Genomic DNA, 25983 nt, shown 5'->3' with positions numbered 1-25983 from the left:
TGTTGGAATGTCCATCGATTTCTACAAAGATTGTTCAATTGTTAATGAACTGAAGTACCAGCGACAGAGAGAGTGAAGGAGAGAAATTAAGAAGATTACGAGAGAGAAAAAGAGAGAGAGAGAGAATGAAGAAAGAATAGAGAAGAAAGAATGATCACTCGTAATACTGGACTCTTCTATGAACATTCATATGCATACATACATGCACACGTACACATAGATGCACCTATTCGGAGGTATACATAAATACACATGTTTGTGTGTGTTTAAACAATTATTGAAGAAATGAATATTGATCGTGTTAATCTAGCTTTACACTAGATAATAAGTACTAAAATTAAAAGTCATTAATAATATATTTCCCATTTAGAAAGGAACGCAAGAATTGTGTTAAAGTTATTTGCAACTTGGAAGTGAAAGAATTGTAGCGAATATAAAGTTACAAACTACTCTGGCATATGGTTCACCGAACTCGAAATAATTAAGTTAGACGCTAATGAACTTATTATTAAGCTAATGCACAAAAATAGGAATAATGAAACAATATATTCATAGAATATTTAAAATATTAAGAATAGAATATTTAATATACTAATAATATGATTGGGAAATATATAGCTGCTGAACAATAGGTACAATTGTAGAATTGGAATTAAATAATTTATATGTAAAGACATCAAGGAATAATAAGTTTGAGATCCAAGCTTGAGTTATAACTTCAGTTTTATCGTGAATAATTTAATGGTACACTTTTCATGATACACTTTCAAAGTTTATTTAAAGGATATTAAATGCTTGCTACTTATTGTAGCAAACAAAATTCATTATAAATTTTATAAAATGCACGCGAATCAGCGAGAATCCAAACAATAATGTATCTTTTCAATCTCAATACGATCTCACCGATTCGATGGTGAATATGTGTTCGCTGTTACGTTTCATCATCGGAAATTATCTCTTCTTTTTGGATGATAAGTTGTTTGAGTGCGTAAATTATTATTGGTTTGTGCGACATCAGCTCACATCAGCATTATTATATGCTGATTTCTATGAACTAGAACAGTACACTTGGTAGTTCATTCATCTGATGGTAGCTTTGACGCACAATAAGGTTGAAACTCTGTGTTTTTCAACATCCACTTACATCAATGTATCTCAAATTTTATGAACTCACATCGTCTAAAAGAGGGAGACTGCCTCGATGACGAAATGAAACAGTAATCAGCATCTTCATCTCTTGCAATCTGTAAGAATATATATACATTCTTTATCAAATATTCATTACGAAAAGAGAAAGAAATTGGCTAACGATATGACAATAAAATATGTTTTGGGGTATATAAAACATCAATTGTATTGATATATTTGATATTGACCGTTAACTCAAGTCAACCTTGTTCCATTCCACTTATGAGCAATGTAATTTATTGCATCTAAGTTTCAAACTTAGTGTAATAGGGACTGAGATTTATATTAATATATATTTCATTTCCAAGATTGTAGACGAAACTTTAAAGGTTTGGAAACTATTTCCAGAAGGTCAAGTGACAAGCTACTATGATACTTTAGAATTTCAGTAACTTGGTTGATTGTTGTGTTTAGTGTATGCTGTGTGCAGAGAGAGAGTACTGATTCAGTTGTACTCTTGATTTACGAGTATCTTGTGGAAAATATGGGCTGCGTTGGACGAGAGTATTTTTCAAATCCTTTATAATTTTGCGAATCAAATTTTGCACTTATTTATTTATATTTATTTTTTATCAGACATATTGCTCTATTTAATATTAGTATTAATTTCATAATCGTATCCGACATTTTCTTATTTGAATTTCCGAATACTGGTAGTTTGAAATTTTCGCCACTTCCTTCTGCTATTCCTCGCATTTCTCGTTCGAGATTTCTATCAGTGTGTCGATGTACTAATATCGTATTTATCTTAAACTATGGTCGTTTGCGTCCTGGTGTTAAATGCATCGACTGCATTTTATGATGTCGATAAGATCGACTGTTCCCCTCCCTGCCAAATATTGTTCTCGTATCAAGGTTAGAATTATTGTTGCTAATGCAAAATATTTTAAAATTTTCAAGTACATTGAAGTAGTGATAACACCTATTGAATTAGTAATAATCTCCACTGAAGTTCTCAAGTTTTTTTTCTGCGCATAACGTTTAGAATTATGATTGTGAATCTTCCTTCTCCGGCTGCATTGTCTTTCTCTTTTATAGTCTTAATATGGATGAGATAATTGGATATTTGATTCAGGATTTCTATATAAAATAGAGAAATAGCGTAAACTCATTCAAACTATGGCAGATATTCTGTTCTCTATCCTGGTTCAGAATAGTTTTCATTTCTGTTGGCTTTAGCCTACTATTCTATCATATATTACTGTACATTATATGAACATCGTCTCTTTTTTGTTATCCCTTTTATAATCATAAATGGACGCTATGACTTTGTTGTGATTCGAATTTTGTATACCCCAACTCTCTATATAGACAAGAGGTGGTTTAGAAAAATACAGACAGCGAGAACGAATGAATAATAGAAGTGAAGTTCGGTCATATAACTTCTGACATGAAAACACTGCTCCAATACTAGTTATATATCTTTCTCTCTCGTTCATTCAGTAACTAGAAGTAACATAATTAAAGGCAGTGAGTCTATGTTTACTCTTTTCAAAAAATAAGCACCCGCTTGTACATCATTTTAAAGTAAGCAATAAAACATAAACCAATCAAATACGCAAGCAACCGGTCCCTCTATTTCCATTTTCACTCCTTGTGTCTATGCACACATACATACATACATACATACATGCATACATGCTTACATACATGAAAACATACATATATACATACAAATAAATATATTTTATTGAAAAGCAGCAAAAATATCACAGAAACTGTTACTCAAAGTTTCACCTTCCCATTCGTCGGACAGTTTTGTTTCGAATATATATATACGTATGTCGTGGCAGTCTGTCAGTTACGAAACAGCCTGCTCGTGAAATTAACGTGCAAGTGGCTGAGCACTCCACAGACATGAGTACCCTTAACGTGATACAGAGTTTGACAAGGCTGGCTCTTTCAAATATAGGTACAATAGAAACAGGAAGAAAGAGTGAGAGAAAGTTGTGGTGAGAGAGTACAGCAGAGTTCGCCACCACCCCCTACCGGAGCCTCGTGGAGCTTTAGGTTTTTCGCTCAATAAACACTCATAACACCCGGTCTAGGAATCGAAACCGCGATCTGCGCTGCCCTAAACACTGGGCCATTGCGTCTCCACATATATATGTGTATGTGTGTGTATTTATATAAATATGTATGTGCATGCCAATTTGTAAGTAAATATATGTATGCATATGTGTGTATATGTAGGTGTGCACATATATGTGTGTGTGGACATATGCATTTGTGTATGTCTGTGTGTACATATGTATTTGTGTGTGTGTGTGTGTGTGTGTGTGTGTGTGTGTGTGTGTGTGTGTGTGTGTGTGTGTGTGTGTATTCTTGCATTCTTACACATGCATACCTTTAAAGTGAAGGGACAACCGTTTCAGTAAAGCTATAATCGACAATGCCCAATAAAACATCGCCTGAACATGATAAAATATAATAAATCTAGATGTTAACAAAATAAGCTTACACAAACATAAAACATTATGAAATACAAATAAAATAGACAAGGGAGATACGAAATCAGATACTGACATGGCTTAAATAAAAGGACATATCTGGAGATAGGAATCGATAGAAAGTAATTAGAGAGAAGTTGTGTGAAATCGATGCTAAACAATACAGTGAAATGTGTAAATATATTGAAAAATAATTAAAGGCAGGGTTGAACAAAACGAGTGAATAAGTCAATGAAAGAATCTAATGAAGAAAAGTGAACAGAATGTAATGATAGAGATGTACGAATTACAGAGTTCATGTTAGAAAAGGTAGCCGACGATGGAAGGAAATTTTGATGAGGTTAATACCATAGACATCGATGTAGGACCAGACGAAACGTACTAGAGTGAAGGAAAATTGTAGAAAATAGTAAGAGATAAAACTGACATAGAGAACAAGGGATGATGGGACAGAAATTAAAAAAATATAATAGAACAGGCATAGTGTGTGTATATGTGTATGTGTATATTAGTGTGTGTGTGTATATGTGTGGATGAGTGGAGGCGCAATGGCCCAGTGGTTAGAGCAGCGGACTCGCGGACCTAGGATAGCGGTTTCGATTCCCAGACCGGGCGCTGTGAGTATTTATTGAGAGAAAACACCTAAAAGCTCCACGAGGCTCCTGCAGGGGATGGTGGCGAACCATGCTGTACTCTTTCACCACAACTTTCTATCACTCTTACTTCCTGTTTCTGTTGTGCCTGTAATTCAAAGGGTCAGTCTTGTCACATTGTGTCACGCTCACATTGTGTCACGCTGAATATCCCAGAGAACTACGTTAAGGGTACACGTGTCTGTGGAGTACTCAGCCACTTGCACGTTAATTTCACGAGCAGGCTATTCCGTTGATCGGATTAACTGGAACCCTCATAGACGTAAGCGATAGAGTGCCAACAGCAAATGTGTGGATGTGTGTGGATGGATGTGTGTGGATGGATGTGTGCGTGTGTGTTTGGGCCAGCATTATGCATAAATGAAAGTCGTTCACGTGTAACAGTTTAATAAATTCATAAAACCTATCTTATGCATGAACAATTTCACTTAAATATTGTACCTATTAAGCTTTTTAAACAGCTATACGCTTATATACATAGATTTATACATAAACACACACACACAAACACACATAAAGGCACACACACACACACACACACACATACTCGCTCTCTCTCACACATACTCTCACACACATATACATATTCTTTTAATTGTTTCAGTCAAATGACGGTGACCATACTGGAGCACCAACTTAAAGGGTTTTAGTCGAAGAAAATGATTCCAGAACATATTTTTCATAAGCCTACTACGAATTCTATCGGTCGTTTTTGGCGAACCGCTCGGTAACTGGAAAGTAAACACACCAACATCGGTTGTCAAGGGACGGTGGAGAGATAAACACAGTGATTGTAGATCAGTGATTGTGTATCACTTTGAAAACTATATATTTTCGAACGGAAGTTTAGCATCGCCATCTCAGCCGGGCAGTTATTCTGTGCCGAGGAAGTGAAATAACCCAGAAACAGCGAACCACAGAAATTTCTCTGTTGTGTGTGGGGATGCTAAACTCCCCTGTTCGAAAATATAAGGACACTGATGTGAGTTGTATGGCCAGCTGGAGACGATGTTTCCGGGAACTAAAACAACAGTAACATTCATCCCAACTGGGACTGCCACGTTATGTTCGCTAACAGTGTTTACTTTAAAGTACTACAACTCTATGTCTCTCGTTGAAAGATTTAGAAATAATAAAGTTTCTACAATTTAAATAGATTCGAATGAGATACTTAAATGGTAAAGCACTGGGTCGGATTAAATAATGTGACTCACGTGTATTACATTCTAATGTATAGTGAGATTATTATTCCGGGTGTATATATGATTAACTGCACCTGACTGAGTGTACTGAGTCTCAAGGCTGTATTTTGAAACACTCACTGCATCAATTGTACTGCACTTAATAGACTCTGGACCCATGCTAATACCAGGTTCTGTATAAGGTGAACAATAAATAAATAACAACAGATGGATAATGGTTCATTCACTATAGCTGTTTCGAAGGAATTTTTTAATTGATGAACAGAGATGTTACATCATATGAAAAAAAAAAACGTTTTCGTCGGGTGAATATACACGAATTAGACATCTAAAACATTTGAAATGTCCCCAGTTTGTGCCACTTTGTGATTCCCTGAGTACTAATAATCAGAAGAATGTAGTGGCTTGTTCAGATTAGTAGTTAATGTAGGAAAAATCTTTACGGTGACAAGAAGGGAGTAGGAGGGCATTTATAGCAGTAGAAAGATCGGAGGAAAGGACATCATAATATTCAGTGCAATTTGTAAAAGACAAGATCGCTATGCTTAAGTTATAATCTTTACGGAACAGGACGGCAGAGATCTGGACAAAATACCTTAAAAGATAATGAGGGAGGAGAATGGACTGATACAAAAGAGGGGTGGAGACATGTGAGATAAGTTTAATTTATTTTGTTGCACTTTAATTCCTCGAATAGCAATACAACCTGACTTCTAAAACAAGTTGATTCTATTATTTTTATTTTTTATTCTTCAAACAATTGTCCGACCCGTTTCAGGCCAAAAGTAGGTAGTAGATAAGAGGAAGATAAACGGTTTATATATAAAGGAGGAAGGAAGTTTACATCACAGCGTTAACTATACTGGGTCAAATTAGACGAAATAGAATAAACTGACAACAGGAAGGGAAGAAAATAAAAGAAATGATGAGTAGCTTTCCATATCAGATAAATAATTAGGTAAATGAAAAATAACGCATAAAAAACGAAAAGATAAAAGGTAATATAAACAATAAAAAACTATAAGACAAATAAACTAATAATTAAAAAGTATTTAGATACATATCAGAGAATACTAAAAAATATGAAAGTACCAGAATTACATACATAATTCATACCAAGTGTAGGATATAAATACATAATAAATAATATATCATAAATTATTTATAATCAATTATAAATAAGAATATAAATATGTGTCCTCATTAATTATATCAGTAATATAATAGGTCAGAATAGTATAATAAATTTGTTACAAAGGTTTAAATTTAATGAAATATATTTTAGAATATATACCATGAAAGAATAGAGCGAGAGAGGTAGAATATATATATATAACAGAGTTCGTGTGTGTGTGTCTGTGTGTGTGTCTGTGTGTGTGTGCGTGTGTGTGTGTGTGTGTGTGTGTGTGTGTCTGTGTGTGTGTGTGTGTGTGTGACGCGTATGTTCCTTATGGATTTGAAAACTGATTTTGATGTATGGTGTATCAAATGATTCGGTAATCATTCCGCCACATAATGAAGTATGTCTTTTGCGCAACAACTCCATTTTACTACAAACATAACCTCAAAAACGAGATCCGGACGCAAATTTCGAGGTCCTTTTCAGGCAATATTTGTATTGGCTTCTAATCTACGTTGCCAATTTTAAGGGGGTTTTTTGTGGCAAAAAATGCAGCCATGTGTAACGAGTGTTATTAGTGCATTTGTGATGTACAAAACTATATTTGCCAACGGATGACCAAAAAACATGCTTTTTTGGAACAACTATTGGCACATTTTCCGTCAATAATGGTTTTTGGGCCACAACTAAACTGCCAATGTGAACGTTTCCGAAAATTATCTAATGAACCGTGATTCTGGCATAACTGCAATCGCTTTACTACCGAAAATGATTTGTCCAACATCTTCTTCCCAATCTGATAGAATTCTGGCAAAAGTGTGTAGCAACAGATCGCCAGCAATTGTTTCATCACAAATTGCCGTCCTAGCTCCTGCGAAAAAGGATTACCCTGCTATGTATTATCAGGGCAGCGCAAAAAGTTGCTTTGCAGAAGCATTTCTATAGCCAATTAGACGGATGAAATTTACGTACGCTTAATAATTTTACGTAAAACAGCCTTCCGACTTTCCCTATTAATTTCAACGTCTATTGAATTATGAACATATTTACATGATAAGGGATTTTTCGTTGTAAGGCTTTCTTCTTTAGTTGATTCTCACCAAGCAAAACTTATCGTATATAATGTAATAAGTCATACCCGGACAAGGTCGGGTTATACTGCTAGTTGTATTATATTATACTAGCAATGCATTTTTGTCGTTGCCCGGGTGTTATGTCCATCAAACACATTGTATCATATATATATAATCAATTTTCGAGTTCAAGCTGAACGTACGCATTACACACAATACACTCCGGGGTTTCTCGTGCTGTTGATAACAATAACACGACGACCAACTGGTAATGCGGTATACGTCTCTAGTAGGAAAAAAATGATATAAAATTGTACTAATCAGTAACCACGATGTGTATCCCGACCGATGAAGGGACGCGCACCGTGGGTGTACTCATGTGTTTGTGACATTAAGTTGCCCTCTCATAGATGCGTGCTGTTGTTGTCTTCACTGAGGTTATCAGGTCAGATATTTGTTTTCCATCGCACCACTCGTGTTATAATAGACGCTCAACCACTGTAAAAAGGCAGATTGTAGCATAATCCTTACGAATTTTGCAGCTTATGGAATGAATAGTGGGTATAAACATATACTAATAACGATAAACAACGTTGCATAAGTTGGGTAGAATAAAGAGAAAAATATTAAAGGCGTAAAAATCATGAAAACTTTTAGTCATTGTTTCACGTCCTTACCACATAATTACAGGCTCTTACTGTGCTTAATCTTTTGGGAAATTTCAGTGAATTTAAACCTGAAAACGTTAATTTGGCATTCCTGAGTCGCTTGCCATAAAGAAAATATACATGGACAAATCATTTTCGGTATTATTTTTTGCCATGTTAAAAAGTCAAATAAATAAAAATGTTCACAAAAGAATAAAACGTTGCAGAAAAAATAATGCAAACACACAGTTCAAAAAAAGAGACAGATAGAGTGGAGAAAAGGACAAAACAGTTCTACACGGCAAAAGAAACAACTGTATTCCGGTCAACAGGTACTCCAGGCCACCAGGTATGGATACGCGCCAAAATTGGCACAAAATATCTTCACACAAAGTTTTTTCGGCTAAAAAGCCAAAAATAAAAATTTTCACCGCTGTGATGAAGCGACCACGCCCATCACAGACAGCGAATGCACAATTTTGTTCGTATAACGAACACACAAAAAACTCGCCAAGGAAAGCGTAGATGCCAAACCGCTGGTCAACAATTTACTGAAAAAATAAATACAAGAAATAAATTATTGCCCAGCTGAGCAACAAAACCGACTTACCCCGGCGAATTCTTCAAATAGTTCTTTTTCCTCTTTTTTGTTGGGGGGGGGGGGGAGTAGAGCCAAATCTCATGTCCACCCTGGTCGACAGTAAGCAGCTAGACAAACGCGCATCCGTAATGGGTTAGCAAGCTCCTTACCACCAAGACACTCTTGCACCTGTATATATATATATATATATATATATATATATATATATATATATATATATATATATATATATATATATATATATATATATATTATATTATGCTATACTATATTATATTACATCATATTATAGTATATTGTACTATACTATACAATAATATATTATATTACATTATATCATATATTGTATTTAGATAGAGGGTAGTACCTATACTACCATTTCTGTACTAAAAGAGCTGTCTTGTGTTTTTAGTTGGCCCTCCGTCGCTTACGACGTCGAGGGTTCCAATTGATCCGATCAACGGAACAGCTTGCTCGTGAAATTAACGTGCAAGTGGCTTAGCCCTCCACAGACACGTGTACCCTTAACGTAGTTCTCGGGGATATTCAGCGTGACACAGTGTGACAAGGCTGATCCTTTGAATTACAGGCACAACAGAAGCAGGAAGTAAGAGTGGGAGAAAGTTGTAGTGGAAGAGTACAGCAGGGTTCGCCACCATTCCCTGCCGGAGCCTCGTGGAGCTTTAGGTGTTTTCGCTCAATAAACGCTCACAACGCCCGGTCTGGGAATCGAAACCGTGATCCTATGACCGCGAGTCCACTGCCCTAACCACTGGGCCATTGCGCCTTCACGCTGTCTTGAGTAACTAAAGATCATTGCTCAACTGTATTTGGTGGCTTTAATTGTATAGCTCATTATTCACTAGAATTGTGACCTCTATGTGTGTATCTACTCTTGTGAGTCTGCAGGTCTGCTTGTGCGTGCGTCTGTCTGCTTGACTGTATGCGTGCCTGCGCGTGTATAGAAGGTTGAGTGACCACAGAAACAGTGCAACAGCACTTTGTTCATGGCCACCAGAGAATTCATAATAGTGTCAGACGTTAACACTATTTAAGATTCTAAAAATAACGTCTAATATAGGAAACTATGCAGTGCCTTGGGCGAAGATGACTGTTATGTTGTTTCTTAGGTTTCCTGATGATACTCTCATCGATCTATATTCTCAGGATAGTTTTAATAATGGAAGTTATATGTTTCTTTAACACAACAACCATTTTCTCAAAAATTAGTGTGTTATACAGAATATATTAAAATAGCCGAGTATCTGTCACGAACTATTTCTCTCATAAACTTATCTGACTGCATAGAGAAATGCTTATATGCCTACAGATAAAGTATATATATGTATATATATATATATATATATATATATATATATATATATATATATATATATATATATATATATATACTCCTTACTCTTACTTTTTACTTGTTTCAGTCATTTGACTGTGGCCATGCTGGATCACCACCTTTAATCGATCAAATCGATACAAGGACTTGTTCTTTGCAGGCCTAGTACTTATTCTATCGTTCTCTTTTGCCGAACCGCTAGAATACGGGACGTAAACACACCAGCATCGGTTGTCAAGCGACGTTGGGGGGACAAACACAGACACGCAAAGTATATACACTCATACATACATATATACATATATACGGCGGGCGTCTTTCAGTTTCCGCCTACGAAATCCACTCACAAGGCTTTGGTCGGCCCGATGCTATAGTAGAAGACACTTGCCCTGAACCCGGAACCATGTGGTTGGAAGGCAAGGTACTTACCACACAGCCACTCCTACATACATACATACATACATACATGTGTATACAAACATACATACATACATACATATATTTATATATATATATATACATATATATATATATATATATATATATATATATATATATATATATATATATATATATATATATATATATATAAGAATTTAAGGATTGGAGAAAACGCATGTTATAATTGCATACTTTATTCCTACATATGTTTCAAAGGATTACAACCTGTTTGATCCATAGGGATCTTTGATATTATAATTGTAACCTTCTCATCAGTCATAATGTCTTACGTTTAAGATGATTCCCATGCTTTCCCTGATGAGAAGGTTACAATTTTAATATCAAAGATCCCTATGGATCACACATGTTGTAATCCTTTGAAACATATGTAGGAATAAAGTACGCAATTATAACATGCGTTTTCTCCAATCCTTAAATTCTTAAATATACTCAAATACCCAAAATTTCAAGGAGTTCCTGCCTTAAAAACAGGAACTAAACCACAGTTATTTTGTGTTCTTTGCTACATTGGTTTCTATTAACCCATTTATTCTATCAGAAGAATGTTTTATTCATTAAGATAGAAGAAATACACTTAATTATATATATATATATATATATATATATATATATATATATATATATATATATATATATATATATATGTATATATATATATATGGATATATGCATGCATATATATGATATGTATATATATATATATATATATATATATATATATATATATATATATATATATATATATACATTAACAGTGAGTATGAGTGTATGTGTGTGTAAAGATGGAGAATGAAAGAAACACAGAAAGAGAAGAGGAGCACAATCGAGCTGTGACGGCAAATGATAAACATGTAAACATATCCATTGTGTGATTTCGATAGAAGCAAAATCCAGGAGAATCTTTCGGGTAGAGTTTTGGATTCTTGGATTCTTGAGTTATCAGCTATTATATTAATATATCCTACCTGTTGAAGGTCCATATATATATATATATACATATATATATATATATATATATATATATATATATATATATATATATATATATATATATATATATATATATATATATATATATATATATATATATATATATATATATATATATATATATATATATATATATATATATATATATATATATATATATATATATATATATATATATATATATATATCTATATATATATATAGGCGTAGGAGTGGCTGTGTGGTAAGTAGCTTGTTTACCAACCACATGGTCCCGGGTTCAGTCCCACTGCGTGGCATCTTGGGCAAGTGCCTTCTACTATAGCCTCGGGCCGACCAATTCCTTGTGAGTGGATTTGGTAGACGGAAACTGAAAGAAGCCCGTCGTATATGTATATATATATGTGTATGTGTGTGTGTGTGTTTGTATGTCTGTGTTTGTCCCCCCAACATCGCTTGACAACCGATGCTGGTGTGTTTATGTCCCCGTAACTTAGTGGTTCGGCAAAAGAGAACGATAGAATAAGTACTAGCCTTCCAAAGAATAAGTCCTGGGGTCGATTTCTTCGACTAAAGGCGGTGCTCCAGCATGGCCGCAGTCAAAAGACTGAAACAAGTAAAAGTGTAAAAGTGTATATATATATATATATATATATATATATATATATATAATAAGGGTGAGAAAATGAATATTAATTTGATTAATATCAATTTAAAACTAGTGGCCTAGCAAAATGAAAAAAATCAAGAAAATTCAGCAAACACCAGAACGTGAGCGAGTAAGACAAATGAAAAGATACAAACTATAAAGATGAATCATAGACCGGTTTCATTGTCACGACTTACGTAATTACCTACGTAATTGTCCGCAACTCCTCAGCATGATCGTCTTGGCAATATAATTTTCAGAATTATACACGGGACGTCCGCATTAGATTGAACATGTATATAGCTCTACTAATTACATTTGGGATTATATTTCAAAAGTCTTCGTTCCGGCGCGTCAAATACCGGAAATAATTCTGCGGAAAATAATTCTCTGCAGTGAATTTTGCCGGTTAGAAAACATTTATTTAAATTTAAATAATTTGTTTCTTGCCTTTAACCCTCCAACGCGGAGTATAGGTCACTTATAATTGAATTCCATGTCGCATAATTTCTCGCTTTTGTACTTATACTCTGCCATGAATGTCCTCCTTTCTCTAGTTCCTTTTGTGCTGATCTACGCCACGAGTTCTTAGGCCTACCCCTCTTTCTATATCCATTTGGATTCCACTGTAAAGCGCTTTTCGCTGCATTTTGGTGTGTCCTTTCTAATTGTGCTACAAATCCACTTACACTTTCTCTTAAATATTTGCACTCTAATCGGAACTTTATTCGTTCTTTGCCATAGCCCCATTTTGCTTATGTGTTCGGGCTATCTGATTTTAAGTATACTACGCAAGCACTTGTTGAGGAATGATTGTATTTGATTATTTGACTTAACTGCTTTTCTCCATGTCTTTAAATAATAAGGGTGAAAAACTGAGTATCAATTTGATTCTGGTGTTTGCTGAATTTTCATGAGATCAATCTTTTCTTAGTGGTCAGACCATAGGTGGTCTACTTCTAACAAAATGGATGTCCACTTAGTTGTCATCCCTCTCATATATATATTGTGCAGCTGAAGATAGCCCTGTATTTGATTTGATGTAATGATTGCAATGTTTAATTAAATGGAGCTGCCTGAAACGTTCGTACTACATCACTATTGGTAAAATCAAGAAAAAATGGTACTCCATCTGGTAAGAGATAAATATCAATTGATAAACACATATAAGTTTTTATGTGCTACGATTTCTTTTATGCGATAAAACCACGCCGGACAGTAGTTTTTAACGCGCATTGTGCCTTACCGAATTCTTCATGCACTGCCCACATGACATAATGAACTGAAGGTGACTTCAAAAGTCGCTGTGATAACCACATACCTTCTTTCTGACTGAGGGACAAAAGTAAAGCTACTAAGTTGGTTAGCCACATGTGAATTTGAAGTCTAACGTTACACCACATAGGAGCAATTAGTGAACAGTCTTAGAGGATGGGTCTATTAGATAATTTTTTTTATTTCATTAGAACTGAAGCAGAGAATTTATCTCGTGACGAGTTTCAGATCTAATAACGAAAAGCTACACACACACTAACACACATGCTCACATACACATAAAGATAGATAGATAGATAGATAGATAGATAGATAGATAGATAGATAGATAGATAGATAGGGAAAGAGAGAGAGTGGGGGGGTAAACTTCCAAACTGTCATTCTGTCAATAGATCTGCCAGATGCTTGTACCTCACTGAGGCTTTATTATTAAACATTACTAAGCCGTCGAGCTGACATAATCCCCATCAGGACGGCCAAAATGCTTAGCGTCATTTCATTCGAGTTTATGCTTTGAGTTCAAATTCCCCCGGGGTGGTTGATAGATATAAGTACCATTGGTACTTGGAGTAACGTAATTAACTTAGCATTTTTCTCGAAACTGCTGGCCTTGTGGCAAAATTTGAAATTATTTTTAAAGACAGTGAGCTAGCAGAATCGTTACCACTTCAGGCACAATGCTTAGCGGCATTTCGTCCGTCTTTACGTTCGGGTACATTATTTGTATTATTTACAATTCACAGCTATCTGTCCTCATGTTGATTGTTGTTGACAGAACGTTTCGGCTGATATACCCACTAGCCTTCATTAGGTGTCTTGGGGAATTTTCGAACTTGTGTTCTCATTCCGAAGGTATTTTTCGATGTTATTATTATTATTATTATTATTATTATTATTATTATTATTATTATTATTATTATTATTATTATTATTCAGGTCACTGCCTGGAATTGTACTCGGAATCTTGGGGTTCGTAGCCCACGCTCTTAATCACTATGATATATGCCCACGGGTATAATAATAATAATAATAATAATAATAATAATAATAATAATAATAATAATAATAATAATAATAATAATAATAATAATAATAATAACAACAACATCGAAAAATACCTGAGGAATGAGAACCCAGGTTCGAAATTTCCCCAAGACAAATAATGAAGGCCGATTAAGCTCTAGGGTTAATTTGTCTAAATAAAAAAACCTTTCATTCCTTTATATATATATATATATATATATATATATATATATATATATATATATACAGTCTCAAATAGACCTACACATGTTTGTATTGCACCGATTAGTAAGCGTTACAATTGCAAGCTTACTATTATACCGGTACAGTTTTTTTAGTGTCTCCATTTTAATACCCTTTGATTTAAATGTTTAAAGACCTTTGTTGATTTTCTTTGCGTTCTATGATGTGGAGTTGTACATTATATATATATATATATATATATATATATATATATATATATATATATATATATATAATATATATATATATATATATATATATATATATATATATATATATATATTATCAATAATTTTGATGATATAAAATTTCGAGACATGTCCATTCTCAAAATTTAAATCTCTTTATTTTACCATTTCATAAACCATGTTTTATAGTTATTACTACCTACACATGTTTCCACTGCCCATCAATCAGGCGTAATTTTCTGTGCCACTTCGTTTGGAGTCATACGGTCTTTTATACAGAGCAGTTTCGTTTAATGTCATACGGTCTTTTATACAGCGTATTCTCTTTAAACCTATGTCCAGCATGTGTTACTGCTGAATTGATATCCATTTAAGTGGTACTCATTTGCATGCTGGCTGTTTGGCTGCTTTCCCATTTCGTCGTGTTTATAAACATATCCATGCGGTCTTATTCAATGTGATGTAATCTGCAGACTTGGAAGCTAACTAGCGTATACTGATTCTGACGGTTTTATATCTTATTTACGAGAGAGTTTTTTCTATATAATGCAATGCGGTTGAATCTATTATCCGTAACCACCTGCATCTATTTTCCGTAACCACCTGGATATATTATCTGTATTCATTTTTATACATAGTTATATATTTACGCACACATATATGCGAGTGCTTGATGACCAGTGTTGCTTTGTTTACCTCCCCGTAAGTTCGCAGTAGGGTTCTTGATTTTTGTCGACTAAAGCTTTCAATGCAGTGCCCCAGCATGGCCTCAGTCCAATGATTGGTACAAAAGATGAAAGTTAATTACATACATATATTCGTACGCTGGATAACCCATTCACACACATACACACGCACGCCCCCCCACACACACACACACACGTGCATGTATAAGGTTTCTTCTTACCAGCGAGAATATTGTGCTTTTGACGTCACAAGAAGTTATAAACTTTGAAGTAATTGAGAAATAATGACTTTTTTTATAATTGGGTTTCGAAGCACATAAATAGTAAAAATAATAGCAAGTAAATATTAGTTTGAATTCTTTCACGTTCTCTCGAATGATTATAAATTCTTATAAACCTTTTGTGTATGAATTTCCTTTAACCAGTAATATATTTATTAAATCCATACCTTAATATATCACTGGATACTATTTTATCTATACGTTTGTTTTGCTTTCAGAAAGTCAACATCAATGGAAGAAGAGCTAAAGATTTGAAGCTAAATTGTTCTTATACTGAATATAATCTAATCAGCTGATGTTTCAAGAATACCAATCGAAGGAAGTGATCTAAGACAATATCTACTGGATAACATTCCTTACTTACGAAACTACTGTGGATGTAAACTGAATACAACATAACGTATGGATGGATATTTATGCTTCACTGAAAACAAATGTTAGTGACCGGAGCCCGATACAGTTATATATATCTAAACACATATAAATGTATGTATTTAGGAATACAGAAGGAGAACTAGACATCTACAAACATCCATATTTTGATGGCATTGAAAAAAGAAAATAGTTGATACTGTTATATGAAAGATCGTGTGAAAACTCGACGAAAGGTTTTATAGTAATGTGAAATGCTCGATTCTATTTTGCAAATTTGCATTTCCATTACAGCTAATACATATATTTCTGTGGAACACAAAATAAATTTTGAAGAAATACAACATTCTTTAAACTGTTGAGAAAAAAAAATTATACTTAAAGTTAGATAAGCCTTTCCTGGAATTAAGTTACTGAGCTTCTAAAAATCAACATGTTCATAGCAGTGCCCCAGCTTGATCGCAGTAAAATGCTCTAAATGTAGGAAATAGTTTGTAATATCCGTTTTTGGTGATTTTAGTAAGCAGCTAACCAATTACATGCTTACTGTTTTTAATTGTTTGTAGATATTTTCATAAAGGTGTGTCGAATATTTTTCCCTAATGTATTATAGAAATAGATTTTCCTGTAATTCACTTCTTTGTCTAAAATTGATACCAAATCTATTTGAACTGAACGAAAATCATTGGTCATCTATTTACAATTGACCTAAATTAAATATTTACATTTACCATTTTCGTCTAGATCGAAGGAATATTTGATTTAAATATTTAGAACCTGATCCAGAATAAATGTTTGTTAATTGTTTAGTCCAAATACATTTTAAATAGTTTTAATCACCTTAATTTTCCAAGGGATTGCCTGTGGCTCAAAATTTGTGGATCGGTAAGTAATGTAAATAGGTATTAAGGTGAGTGAAGGCTGCTTATTCTATTAGATTGTCATTAATCATTCTTATTCTCCTGATCAATTAAAGGTCTACATCAGCAACTGCTTTACATATTAGGATAATTAACACAATATTAGATATAGGATTATTTTCACTAAAGAAATATTTTTTTAAATCATGACTATATTTTGTATAGTATAGAACTATTTATTTATGAGAATACCCGTAACAATAATTTGATCTCTCTTCTATAAAATTGTTTTATATTCGTAACACTAATCTATCTGTTAATGAGAGAAGTAAAATCGTAGAGGAATCATCATTAAACAGAACGTATTTATTGTCATATCTTTCCTTGTAGATAATTTTAGATCGTTCTTATTAGATAATCTGATTGATTTTAATGGCATTTAAGTTGTCGGAAAGAACATTCATGATAGATATATATAGGAAAAAAAAAAGGAAAAAACGAACGGTGTTTTAGATAAAGCGATATACGAAAAGGTTGGAAGCGGAGCGAATATCGCAATAGGAAATTTTAATCTGCAGCAATCTCTTTCTTGAATTGCATTTTATATATTATTTATATCAGTGAGAGATTTACTGATAATTGAATATAATATCAACACGAAATTTCAGTGCTAATGTTGATATATTACCATAAAAAAGTCACTAAGTCATGTTGCGGTTGAAACAGAAAATCGCACCAAAGAGCTCACCGAGAAAATCTTTATACATTAGCCACCATCGATATCTAACCACGTTTACTTCTATCAAATTGGTTTTTACCTCATCTTCGAAGACAATATCTCCACATGGAAGTTTAGACGGTTTGTGTTTTAATAATCCCGTTTCTTCTACTCTAATGGGAAAACCAACTGATAATGTTGCTTGTAAAAGGAACAGTTGCAGAAAACCGAGTTTTCGAATTATACATGATTTAATCAATCAGTACGAAATTCAGTTTAGCTAACGTCATATATGTCCGATGTCGTCTACTATCAAAGTAAAAGAGACGTCGACGACGAAGACGGCAAGTATCGTTAAAGATGAAAGTATTTGTATGAAATCGTGTAGCCATTATATATAAACGGGTTTTATTTTGAAATATATTGTAATCTGATAACTAAACCATAAACCTCTTTTAATTTAATTTTCTCGAAATAATTTATGGACTGTTACTTCCCCTACAAATAAAATTTCTCCTATTGAAATGTGGTTAGTAAAAGTAATGACATGAACAAAATTATATATATAAACATCAACATTTATATTTTTATACACTGTCCTAAATTTTAGTGAAATAATTTCGTTGAAAGAACAAGGCATATATGATTATTCCTTCATTAATATTCTACGTAATCATAACCAAAGTTGCAGTTTTCCTCTCAATTTTTGTTCCGTATTCCTAAAACTACATCCAATACAAAACCTGAAATTATTTTGCATTTCTTTCTTTATTACAATCCAGAAAAATTCACTCTAACGGATATCAAATCATCAGATATATTTGGAATTAAATCAAACGGAATAAAAGACAGTCATTATGGATATAATGTACCGTTGTTAGATGTGCATATGACTGCTCATTTGTTATTTTCCAATACAAAACTATTGAAATCTATTTGCCCAATTACTTACTGCAACGATACTTTACAAAATGGATTTTTACAAAACTTCCTCCGTTCAAACTTTAACCACCAAAATGGCCACGGTGACATATAATGGAGGAAGTAAACTTCTTGAAAAACTATTCGCACCGTCCGATAATAAAGAACCAGAAACCCCGCCATCCCCTGATTTTTTTGAAGGACTTCTTGGTACAGATCCTGTTGATATTTTATCAGGTGTAGGAGAGTCACCACGAAGGCATGTGCACGATGCAAACGGCATACCCGGAAACCATGTTTCCACTACAAATCTTTCCACTTTACATAACTCTTCTGCCGTTAGCAATGCTTCATCAATGACGACCGATTCCCTGGTGATATACAACGATAGTATATGGTTTTGTGACTGGAATGACAGTATCTGCTGGAATTCTACATACAACGAGTTGGCATCCACGGAGGAAGCAGCTTTAAAATATTGGAAACTCATACTCGCACTGTTCCCCCTTTTAACTGTTTTTGGGAATGTTCTTGTCGTAATGAGTGTGTGCCGAGAACGTAGTTTAAAATGTGCGACAAACTACTTTATATGTTCACTGGCTTTAGCTGATCTATTAGTGGCTGTCACGGTAATGCCAGGTGCCGTCTATTATGAGGTAAGTAAACATGTTTCTTTCTATCCATTTTAACTTATCAATGTAAAGCTTACAACCATTCGTAAGTTTTGAATATTATTTTTATTGTTTACCTTATTTTATTTACATTATTAGTGTATTGAAAAGTAAATATTTATCGTTCTCAAATGCTTTATTACATGTACATAGGCTCTTATTTTTGTACTCATATAATAGCATGTCACATTCACACTTTTGTAATAATTTATTTATCAGTGTATCATATAGGTGCATAAATATGCATGCATATATATATATATATATATATATATATATATATATATATATATATATATACACATATATATATATATATATATATATATATATATATATATATATATATATATATATATATATATACATCCATACACACATACAAACATACTCACATATATATGTACACACATGAGTGTGAGTGCATGTGTGTGTGCATTCAAGATATATCCGACTTTATCATGTTCCAAAGAATTTCGCCGACGCTATCGGCACGCACAAATCCACCATTGATATTGAATCCCCTGATCCTGTGCTTATTTTCACTTCATGAGCAATTTTGTGAATTGTTACACGAAGGTCGTCCATGACTATTCACTGTACCTTCTAAATCGGCTCCTCGTTTCGACTTGTGGGTGGCTGGCCTGAGCATGTCTCGCTCTTTACTGAGGTGCGGTTATGTTTGAAGCGGTTGTTCGACTTCTTGCTCTGTGTTTTGCCCATGGTATCATCCCAGATAGCTTGCTGAATATCCTGGATGTTACAGTATCAGCAAGTTTTTGACAAAACCTAACGCAGTATCTATACTCGATGTGTTCCGTGAAAACAAATCTGCATTCCACGCTTGTACACAAGGAGTCAGAGATGGGATCTGACGCTGCGTACAGGCGAAAACATCTTCATGCATGCACAAGAAGAGATGTCATTTCGTACCGAACGAAGTTTGCCCACACAGAATTAGTTTTGGCCAGAAAATATAGTCGGATACTCTTTGAACGCGCCTCGTATATTATATGTAAAAGACACATTATCTGCACACAATTATGAATGTTCCATTTTATTTCCAGAAGAAGAAATCCCATTGTTTTACTACTAATTCAAAGTTTCAATCTTTTATTTATTTATGTATTTTCATAATGTGTCTCTATCATTGTCATGGTTAGGGTTATTAAAATTAATGTTTGTGAAGAGGTTTCAATTTTCATCAATAACCAGATAAAATACTGTTTATGTGATAGAGTAAGTAAAAATTACTGAAACACGTTATTTAACATATGGTGTGTGAGAGAATATACAATGCGCGTACAGAGCCATTACACAGCCCTGCTTGGGTTCTCTATTGAACGTAAACTATCAAATGTTGAACCACCTTCCATCACAGTGGCTATCATTCTATAGTAGAATGAGTTTATTACTTTGATCATATTTTAGTGGAGCAACCAAACATGAACAGAACTTTCCAGAGAAAATCACGCCTTAACGTGTCCAAGGCCTTTGTCAAATCATCAAATATCATATAAAGTTCCTGTTTCTGTTACTTGGAATTCTGATCCTGGCGTGAATTGCTTCTCGATAACCACAAAAAACAACAATGTGATTCAAGGTATACTATGTCTACTTTGTAAATAATGACTCTTTTGAGCATGACACTGGCCGTGGAAAGGAGTGGTATGCTACGATGGTTGTGCGTAAGAGCACTCATTGCCTTTTCATTTCTAAAAATCTATTATGAAGGTTATGGAGGCGTATTTGTGGGTGTGCGAGATATTTTGCTTTCACATGTTCTGCAAAAGCTCGGCACGTTTTTATTATCAGGTGATTTTGTTTAACCTGGTGAGTTCCGCTATGCTTGTAGACACTGTCTGGTATGCCGTCTGACCTTCTTGACCTTCTCAAGAACAGTTGCGTCATGACTTTCATTACTTTTGACAGGGATGGTTCCAAGTCAAGTTGATCCAAAACAGCTTAGGACGGAATCGACTATGTCATTTTTTACTGTTGAAATTTAATCTAGGATTGTGTTGCAGTGCTCTGCTGAAGACAAAATATCGTTCTTCTCTGTAAGAAGCCTAATGACATATATTGTGAAACCTAATGCTGTACTAATGGATTTCAGAACTTAGTAGGATTTTACGTCACATTTGTTAGCAACTACTTGTTGTTCAGATGCTCTCTTCTACCACATTTTCCTCATGACTCTCTGATTTATTGCAAGTGTTTTGCCTGAGAGTACGTGGTTTTAGCTCCAAGATGACTTAGCAAAGATATACACTATATGAGCAGAGTCATCCAACCAGCTTTGATATTTATGCTTAACAAAACTATTGGTAATATGGTTTAAGGTCGTCCAGTACTGTTCAATACGCAATGCGTCGTTTGACATGCTGCCAAAAGCTTTGTTCAGAGTCTGTGCTACCGTGACTGGAGATACATTAAGCTAATTTACAGGACTGATTCTTGGTCTAGATTGTTTGACTGTAAGTTTTTATGGACATAGTGCTCCCAATCAACCTATGGTCACACCAGCAAGCTACTCTTCTCAGTTATCTGGTAATATAAACGATTTTTGGTCCTTCTGCTTTACAAACAGCAGAAAGAACAAACAATGTTTGTATTACCGGATAACTGGTAAAAAGATCTACAATAAATTTCTTTGAGAACTGAATTTGTGAAGAAACCGGGAAGTGCTCACGAGTAACTAAACGTTGACCTTAAGAATATCTTCACCCACGGCAATATATATATTTATATATATATATATATATATATATATATATATATATATATATATATATATATATAGAGAGAGAGAGAGAGAGAGAGAGAGAGAGAGAGAGAGAGAATGAGTGCGTGCGTATCTGTGTGTGTGTGTGTGTGTGTGTGTGTGTGTGTGTGTGTGTGTGTGTGTGTGTGTGTGTGCATGTATAAGTGTGTATGTACGTATATGTACATATCTGTATGAACGTTTCACTTAGAATTAGCAAGAAATCGGGATACCACTACCATAAGGTATCTATGCGTCAATCATAAATATAGACGCCTTTTAGATTTACCTAAGTAGTATAATTCACCGGGTGCCATAAAAAGATGCGATAATCCTCCGTTGGGATTTGCATGGCATCGGAAAGGAGAACACTCATCGACACATCAGGTTGACAACATGAAGAGAGGTCGAACTAATAATTGCCAACATGGTCTTCCAATAATTCAATAGACAGAAAAAATCCTGGATGCACTTCCTCATAGGCTGATTTAGTAATGATGGGCCAGTTTGAGGTAAAATAATTGAAATCAGATTCATAAAAAAAGTTAAGTCAAAATATAAGTCGAACCAAACAATCTCAGCTATTGTAAAAGAAAACAATACAATAGTTGAGTTCAGATGAAAATTTGAAGAAATCAAAATATATCTTTTTAAGAGGAACATATAGTTTGAACTCAGATGAAAGAGTTCATCGAGACGACTAAAATATGGGAAAGCACCAACTAAAATATAAATCATAAAAATGCTATATTCTGGGGGATTTCATTTTAATTGTTATTCTGATTATGTAGTAAAATATTTACATATTTAAAATGTACTAAAATAACTCATTACAAAACTAAATGTAAATTATTTAATTACAAAAATGACTTTATATTATAATTAAAAGTTTGAAAATATATTTATTTGCAAAAGACATGCTGCTATTAATTCCTTGTTATTTTTAGGTGCAAACAAAATTCTTAAGTTTGAACAAAATCTTTGTTTTGGAATATTTACAATACTATCGTTGTTTTTTTTTTATTATAAAGGTAAATATAATTAATTATTATAACAGAAGCGTTTACTAGAGAAAAAAAATAGTGACTATAATGTGTAATTCGAGTGCAGAATCTTCGAATCCTCTTTTGTACTGAATATGGAAAAGTACAGAACAGAAAAGTAACAGAAAGAAAAAAATGTGGGCACAGAGTACTAGAATAATGTTATGTATTGAAACTAGAAATGTACAGGACAAGAAAAAAAATCTTAAAATACTGCGACTGAAGTTGTACAATTTTTTCACTCTCACTCTCTCTTTCTCTCTCTCTCTCTATCTTTCTCACTATATCTCTCGCATTCTCTCTTACTTCGTCTCTGTCCTCTTCTCTCTTGCTTTGCCACTTCTTTGAAGTGTGACGCACACGGCAGTTACATACAGCGAATGAAAGAAGCTATCAATATATTTTCTTGAGTGATTTTCAGACAGGTCGCAGAAAGGCTTGAATGTATTCACAAAACGGACGGTAATGCCCCTATTTTTACTACAGAGTAAACCAAAACCAGCAGACTGATTTAAACTGGGTCACGTATTCACTCTACTACTTATGTTAAATCTACTATTGATATCAAGATCTGTGTAAGCATGTGTGTATATGTTTGTGTAATAGTGAAAGGAATGATACATACACAAAAACATACACAAATGATAATACACAGAAATTTAGTACTTAATTTCAACAATATTTTAAACTGTTTAAAACATATTCTGTGGCAATGACTATCGCCTACTCATCGGCAGAATAGGCTACTCGAGTATGTAAGGGATGTATCATAAGTATCCGCATATGTACACAAACCACGATACATTAATGTGCGCTCATATATATACACTGATATGCAAATATTTATACACGCACTTACTTATCTACACGTATTCATTTCATCTCAAATTGATAGCTAAATGGAAATGTTTGAGTATCAACAGAAAGAGAACACACAAAGATGCAGTCAGTTTTATGGGATGATTAAGTGATAAATTGTTGATCAATTTACAGAGGCCAACAAATTTTCTTTAATAGTCTGCAATCTGAAAATGGATACGACTTGTATATTTCATGAGTTTTTAAAAAGATATTTTATAATAACCTATTCCAATACATCTCTAGTTTGTTAAGGTGAAGTAGTATATAATATTAAAACATATTCAGTGCCTTCTTAGACTTTTATCTCATCATATATCAAATTTCTAGACAAGTTCATTGTCCTCTTACAGGTTTCAGGCTGTAAAATGCGTGATTGTATATGTGAAGTTCCGGTTTCAGCCCCACTGCTTGGTAATGTTTCTCATGAGGTACCCTAGCATCGACGAAAGCTGTGTAAGTGAAATGCCTTGCTAGAAACTGAGAAAACTCTTTCGGTTGGACAGTTCCTATTTTCTTTGGGAAATTAAATTCTTCGCTTTTTTTAGCACCAGGATCTAGCTCGTCACGGAATTTGGAGGAACACACTATATCGCAAATAATAAAACCACGTTACCGTATTTAATATAAATTCGTTCCTTTTTAGCCTTATATTTAGAAGCCTTGCAAAAGTTGTGGACGGTATGTCATGCGAGACCGTATAACAAAAAAATATTGATTATTGATATATTAGCATATATATTCAGAATAAAATTGAACATTATACTTACAATTATAAATATAATACTCACCATAGATAATCGAGCAACGCATAAATCCGAAGTTGCTGTGAAACTTTACCATGTAAAGTTAAATGTTAAACTTACTAAAATATATTTAGTAATCTTTCACTTTATATTCATATGTATGTATAACAATATATGTATGGATATATATATCAGGCATGTGCCGTCAGTAATTACTCAGGGTAGGCAGTTTGAGACATTTATGTAGTAAAACACACAAAAATAAGCGAAACACAGCCACGTGACTAAGTTGTCGGCAAATTTATTTCCGTCTTTATAGCACGTAAATAAAGCGTTGTTGTAGGAATGTATGCAGCACGTGTACTTCAGCAATACTATACGTAGCTTAAATACTGAGATTAAAAGGAAGAGGCGAATTATGTCTACCTAATCTACAAAATAATAAAATATTTTGCGTTTATGCATAGTAATCAGATATATTTCATTCTGCCTACCTTGCCTTCATAGGTGGCACGTCTCTGATATATATATATATGTGTGTGTGTGTGTGCATGTGTGTGTGCGTGTGTGGGTATGTGTGTGTGTGCATGTGTGTGTGTGTGTGTGTGTGTGTGTGTGTGTGTGTGCATGTATGTATGCATGTATATACACGCAGGGAGTGATGGGTAAATTATCGCCAGTTTACATTTGTAATTTCGCGCATGCGCATTTTTTTTTAGTTTACCGACTACTCAGTATAGGAGGGTCAATTGGGCACCGTCTGTAAGAAAAACTGCTCCATGACGCAATTCACTGCCAGAAATTTGGAAACCAGATGCTTTACTGTTTGGCATTCGCACCGGAAGCTCTAATACAAACATTTCAGAGTTAGTGGGTGTTAATCTGAGGACAATGCAATCTGAGGACATGTACCGGGAGTGGTAAGAATCAAACATCCTATCAACATCATAGTATTTCGTGTGATCA

The 25983-nt window shown here is 34.0% G+C and overlaps 1 protein-coding gene across 8 annotated transcripts in view; it reads left to right on the top strand.

Moving 5' to 3' along the window:
* The window catches only part of LOC106868231 (dopamine receptor D2), a 1508130-nt gene that overhangs the window by 1250832 nt on the left and 231315 nt on the right, over positions 1–25983 (top strand). For 5 of the 8 annotated variants that reach the window (XM_089352396.1, XM_052967720.2, XM_052967721.2 and 2 more), the window contains one exon: positions 16283–19591. In XM_089352396.1, the coding sequence (XP_089208522.1) occupies positions 18986–19591 (606 nt within the window). In that variant the 5' untranslated portion in view covers positions 16283–18985. The remainder of the gene's footprint in view (positions 1–16282; positions 19592–25983) is intronic. The other 3 variants (XM_089352399.1, XM_089352398.1, XM_089352397.1) reach the window with 3 other exon arrangements.

This window comes from Octopus bimaculoides, chromosome 5 (genome assembly GCF_046866305.1).
Source record: "Octopus bimaculoides isolate indiv1 chromosome 5, ASM4686630v1, whole genome shotgun sequence".
NCBI lineage: Eukaryota > Metazoa > Mollusca > Cephalopoda > Octopoda > Octopodidae > Octopus > Octopus bimaculoides.
This window is presented reverse-complemented; position numbering and strand designations above follow the sequence as displayed.